We start from the raw sequence: 6,000 nt of genomic DNA, 5'->3' as shown, positions 1-6,000 counted from the left end.
TTATTTTTTGACCTATAACCAAGCTTAGCCTTTCCTCAGCTAACAAATACTCATCTTCTCCTGGGGAAGAGCATACCTCTTAATCGGGAATTTGGTATTTTTAATGACACAAACATCTCTAATGACATTCTACAGCTTTAACTCCTCCAGGAGTCTGCAGTGAATTATGATTTTGTTCCAAAGCTGTTTCCAGCTTCCCGGCAGTCACTCTGGTTCTCCCTGGGCTCATCTCCCTCTCATTGTGCTCTGACGGTCTCCCGGCTCCTCGCCCCTCTGCTGGAAATAGCTTCGTTTCTCTCCTTCTCTGGAGAGCCAAGGGTGAATGAGTTCTTCGAGAAGACGCAGAGTTTGCACCCTTACTACACACACACACACACACACACACACACTGTTTTACATGTGATTGGTGAGGATCTTGAAGGGGATTTGTGGATTCACTGAAGCTTATCCAGACGCCCCAGTTTAAGCTGCGTTAGTTTAAATAGAAATATATTATTTGTTTCTAATACAGAACAGATTGGGTGGCTGCCTATGTGCTCCTCACAACTCCCTCTTTCAGATCCTCCCCAGTCTTTGCCATTGCAAGTCCGCTGACGGCTTTAACAGCTGCTCGTGCCTGCTTTGAGGAAGTGGGCTTGAGACGTGAGGTGGGACAGAGGGGCCCCCAGAAGTTGGTGTCTGTTGCCAGGGCTGACAGAGGTCATCATTAAAGTTTCAAATCCTACCAAAGGTTTCCTGACATGGTTTCCAAACCCAGGGGCCTTGACCAAAGCCCTGGTGCCAGCTGTGGGGGTCCTGGCTCAGGTGGGAGTGCAGACTGCTAGCTGCTGGCCGTCAGCTGCTGCGCCTTTGGGATCCACCAGGGTGTTCAAACACGGACCACTCGCTCCCCAGATAGCTCCCAGCCAGTGCCCCAGCAACAGGGTTACCGGGCCTGACCATTTCTGCCAAATGGGCCTCCTCTATGGGCACTTGTTGGCAAACAGATTTTCTCAGAGCTTCACCCAGTCTGAGGCTCTGCCTGCCCACTGCTTCCTCCCCCTTCTCCACAGGCCTCTGATCTGCCCAGTGGTCTCAGGATTCCCCTGCCTACTCCAGCTTCCTTCCCTCCTTATCTTTCCCAGGGACTTCCCCCAGTAAATCTCTTGCTAACGCTGCCTTAGCATCTGCTTCCGGGAGGACCTGAACTGACTGAGCTCTTTACCTGTGACATTGCCACTTCACACAGTCCCACCTTACCTCCCCAGATCCTTACTTGGAAACAGTCCCCACATTTTGTCAACTCATGTTGCCACAGAGTTAGTGTTTGCTGGGAGTTGGGTTTCATCCTTCTGACTATGCAAGTGGTTAGGGTTCAGGGGACCACCCCATTCAGCCTCCTGTAGGGCGCTGAGTTTCCCTGGAGATGAGACAGCAGCGTGAGATAGTCAAACACATACTTTATTCTCTATGGAAATTCTTTCCAGGATCCCAGGCTGGAAAACAGAAATCTCAGGAACGACCCTGCTCACATACAGGATTCTTCCCAAAAGCCAGGTCAACGAGATCAGCTCCTGAGCCCTCTTTTCCTAGAAGTCCTTTCAGTCCTTCCAAGAGAGAAGACATTCCAGCATGTCTCAGCCTTCTGGTGTTGGGGGAGAGGACAAGGACTCCTGCCCCTTAGATCTTCCCCTAAAAGGTCCCCCGCCCCACCCTTAATTACTATGGTCTGACTGTGAGTCTACAATATACATCAGCTCCTCTTTTTTGAAACAGTGAGGAAGAGGAGAGGTTGGCACAATATAGAGAACACACTGACAGCAACTGTGTCCCATATTTTGGAAGTAACACAACAAAGATTGGCCCCATGACATCTTATATTCTATTCCTACTGAATAGTACACCAAGGAAAAAGACTTAGGAGAGAAACACAGGGTGACACCTTTCTATAGGAATGAGCCCCATGCACAGCGCGAATCATGGTGTTTCTCACACGTGGGAGCCGATGACATTTCTTGTCAGTTAAATGGGTGTTGGAGAGTGGGCCAGAGGAAGGCTTGCCGGGCTACTTCACAGCGGCTGTTTTGCCATATTTGAAACAGCACAGTGCCTTCCCACACTCTAACAATGTGCAGTGATGGCGCTGTCCAACCATATCTGGCAAGGCCCCCCAGACTGATTGGTGGCCCCCCTGGAATTATCTCAGAGAACTCTCACTGCAAAGGGTTCTCCGAAAGTCTCAGCCCTTGGCATGATTACACATATTGAGTGCGGGTCTTTAGAATCCTCGGGAGAATCTGCTTCTCAGCTGCCTCCATGCCTGCTGCGTGGCCTCAACCTACTAGGACTGGTGAGTTAGCCTTGGTTCCTCCAGAGTGGAAGGAGCTGTGTGTCCCCAGCTCAGGGCCAAGTCCAGAGCAAGTACTCAGTCATCCTTGATGATTTCAACTCTAAACTCTTCCATAGAGAGGATGTCCCCAAGTCCTTGAAACTTTCTTCTTGAGTTCTTCTCATAATCATGCTGGTTCTTTACAGCCCTCCAAAGAGAATCATCCATACGTAAATGGCACAACTCTTTATTGGAAGTATGACTAATGCTTTCGGCACTGACTTTTGTTGTCCCTAAATTATGTCTCCCATTCACATATCTGCACCGAGCTGGCTTTACTTAATGTATTTGATCCTTCCCATGAGGCTTTGCAAAGTATGGTTCTCAGGTCCTTCTGGCTTATACTACTGCTAGGCAACACCGCCCCTCTCCTCTCCCCCACCCAGCCCTGCCTGGTGTTGTGGCCTGGTAGGTTAGAGCCAGCAGGGCTGGTGAGGCTGTAAACCCTGTGGACAGTGCTGTTCTCCCTCCACACCACAGATGCAGCACATGTGCATCCTTCTTCAAACGACAAGGAGGACATTGATGGATGTTACATGAAGTTTCTGCTTTCAGCCACTTCAGGACAAAGCACAGATCTGGGAGACAGAAAGGAACTGCATGCTCACCTGATGGAAATCCCACAGCTGCACTGGGACATGAAGCATAAGTTCATGGGTCTTGGTAGGGTTGGTGTGTTGTCTCACCTTTTATAGACAGCAGGCCAGCAAAGCCAGGGTGGCAGGAAGAGGGAGACTCAAGAGTCTAAAGGGAAGATGCAAGGTGTCCTCTTCCCAGAGGTGCTGCTGCTGCGTGCAGCCCCCTTGCTCACTGGGTGTCTGAGCACATGCCTGGTGCTAGTGCAAAGCTAGTGCCTCTGTCCTAAGACACCCCAAAGGCCAGCGAGTCCTGATGTTATCTCCAGCTGCAGGCTCTGCCACCTAGAACCTAGTGGAGAAATTCAGGCTTTGACACCAAGTCCTCAGCTCTGTTAAAGGCTAGAGGCTTCCAGGAGAAAAAAGCACTCATGTTTCAGGACAAATCAGAGAATGTCTGACGTGGGTGTTGACACACGGTCTTAGCAGTTGCCACTTCCCTAGGAGCTCGGTGTGAAGTCACCAGACTCTCTTCTCCTATTTTTTCTGAGACCACCAACTTTTGGTGAAACAAACAAAAACTCATACGATCATTGAACCACTGAATGTTAAAGTTTGAGGGACACTCAGAGATCTAGTTCACGCTACAGTTTTATAAATAAGGAAAGAACGGCTCAGACAGATTAAGTACAGCACAGCTCTCCTGACTCTTGGCCCACGACAGACATTAGCTGTTATTAGGGGACACATTCTGCCTGTATCAGGTGCTCAGGACAGTCGCTGGGGACAGTCGCTGGGGACGTCATGCAGATGAATCTGAGGCTGAGTCCCATGATGTTTAAATGCCCTAAAATATTTAGTTGCCAAAAAGAGACAGACTTTGTATTCTTTTCGCAAGTGCTCAGGTTAAATCTCTCATTCAGCTTTTCTGGGGTTCCTTCTTTGGTTCCACCAGCTGAAGGAGAGTAACCTGAGCTTGACCAAGAATGACTTTACTGACGTCAGACAGAGGCTCCCGGCGAACAGGTCAGCCAGATCTTTGCTGCAGTGCAGGACTCAACTTGAAATGCGTGCTTGCATGCAACCAAAGTTTATTCTAGGACCATGGAATAGATTGCAGAGAACACCAAGGACAACCTTCCCCTCTATGGGCTCAGAGAAGTTGGATGATTTGCCTTGGGTCACAGCATGGGGGTGACAATGACATAGAAGAATCCAGGCTTTTGACTCCACCATGGGATGTTTTTCCTAAACCATTCTGATGCTTTTCACAAGCCCCAGTGTTAAGGGTTTCTGATGGTTTCCAGACCAAGGAATCATCCATGCATGAAGCAAAGCAGGACAAAGACAATGGTGGCTGCCCCTGCTGGAGGCCCCGGGGTCTAGGAGAGCATGTTGGAGTAGAAGCTGAAGCTCTCCGTCATGGTCTTGGAGTTGCTGCGAGAGGAGCCATTGGAGGTCAGGTCCAGGGACGAGGGCGTGGCCTTGGGGCAGTCCTCAAGCTCCTCCTCCTGGTTCCCCACCACTGTGGAGACGGTGGTCTCCAGGCGGCTGACTTTATACACACTGCCCTGGGTCTGGAGGTACCGGTTGGATTTCATTTCGAACCCCTCATAGTCGCCCACACTGATGAAGGGGCAGCACCGGAAGGCATGCTTGAAGCCCAGCCGGAACCTGGAGGGAGAGCAGATGGAGAGGTGAGAGGGGCGTGGCCTGCTCTCAGAGGGCCTTCCCACCGCTGTATCAGCTCTGTCACACGTGGATACACCCAGGCATGGCTCTGTGTGTTTATTTATAAAACTAATTGAGAACTGGAGACAGTAAAGCCAAAAAGATTTAAAGCTTGGTCATTAAAGTCAAACCCAGCACTAGAACCCAGGTTCAGGTGACACGTCTTTCCTGAGGGCAGCCACTGAACTATGCTGCCTCCACTGCTGCGGGGTCAGCCAACTTTGGGTCACTCAGCATTAAAATAAAACATTTACCACGGGTTTACTCTGTGGACCGTACTGTGCTAGTGACTATGGGGTGAAAATACGATGCTTCAGTCCCTTCCTTCAAGTAGTTCACTGTCTGAAGTATGACTTTCTGCCAGTGATGCTCTTTCAGTATGCCTCTCCCGAGCTGACTCTCACACCGACTCTGTCTCTCCGTGTCCACGCACAGCCCCCGTGCGATGAATGCATTGGGCAGAGTGCGCAAATGCACAGGCCACAGACTGGATCCATCCAGTGGACCTGCTTTGTACACATCACCAACAGAGGGTTTTTTTTGTTTGTTTTTTGTTTATTTTTTTAGTCTGCACCCCACTCCCCTTGACTTAGTTGGCAGTGTTTGAAATTTAGAAGATATCACACAAAAATATGGATTTCTGGTTCCTTTTGGAAAAGAATAATGTGTCCACTTTGGGTTTATATTCCTGCGTGGTGATAATCAGCAGGGGTTGAGTAACGTAGTGCTTAGTTTGCTGCAGTCCCCACTACTCCCTGTTGTCTCACAGCCAAGTTTGCTCATTTAGTTTGGCTCCTTGGTGGTTATATAGACAGATGGTCTTGTGGCCCCTGGAAAGAGTCTGGGGAGTGGGGTTCTCACCTGTCATTGAGGCAGCAGTAGATGATCGGGTTGTACATGGTGGAGCTCATGGCCAGCCACATGATGGCCAGGTAGACCTGCTGAATAAACTTCTCCAGGTAGAGGTCTGGTTTGATGTAGGGCAGGAGGAAGAAGATGTGGAAGGGAAGCCAGCAGATGGCGAAAGTGCACACCACGATGATCATCATCTTGACCACCTGGCAGAGGGCGAGAGGGCACATTCTCCTTTTCTCATGGCTACTTTCGTTCTTCTCCCACCATTCCCTCTCTGCACACAGTGCAGTATGGGAGGGACGTGTTTCTCAAAACCCCGTTTGAGGAGGAAGGAAGACCTTTTATATGTGTTATGAGGGCTTGGGTCATGTCAGTGGTTCTGAGAGTTTGGCCCCAAGACTCGCTCAAGACCTTGTCAGAAATGCTAATTCCTGGGCCCCACCCAGACTCACCAAATAAGATACCTGAGGG

General features: G+C 49.9%; 1 protein-coding gene across 1 annotated transcript in view; it reads right to left on the bottom strand.

The window, feature by feature from the left end:
* Window positions 1–1,434: 1,434 nt before the first annotated feature.
* Window positions 1,435–6,000, bottom strand: part of TACR1 (tachykinin receptor 1) — a 159,033-nt gene continuing 154,467 nt past the window's right edge. Inside the window, exons 4-5 of the mRNA XM_053925441.1 lie at window positions 5,536–5,732; window positions 1,435–4,617 (exon numbers count right to left, since the gene is read on the bottom strand). Coding sequence (XP_053781416.1) covers window positions 4,326–4,617; window positions 5,536–5,732 — 489 coding nt within the window. The 3' untranslated portion in view covers window positions 1,435–4,325. The remainder of the gene's footprint in view (window positions 4,618–5,535; window positions 5,733–6,000) is intronic.

Source organism: Desmodus rotundus, chromosome 5 (assembly GCF_022682495.2).
Source record: "Desmodus rotundus isolate HL8 chromosome 5, HLdesRot8A.1, whole genome shotgun sequence".
NCBI lineage: Eukaryota > Metazoa > Chordata > Mammalia > Chiroptera > Phyllostomidae > Desmodus > Desmodus rotundus.
This window is presented reverse-complemented; position numbering and strand designations above follow the sequence as displayed.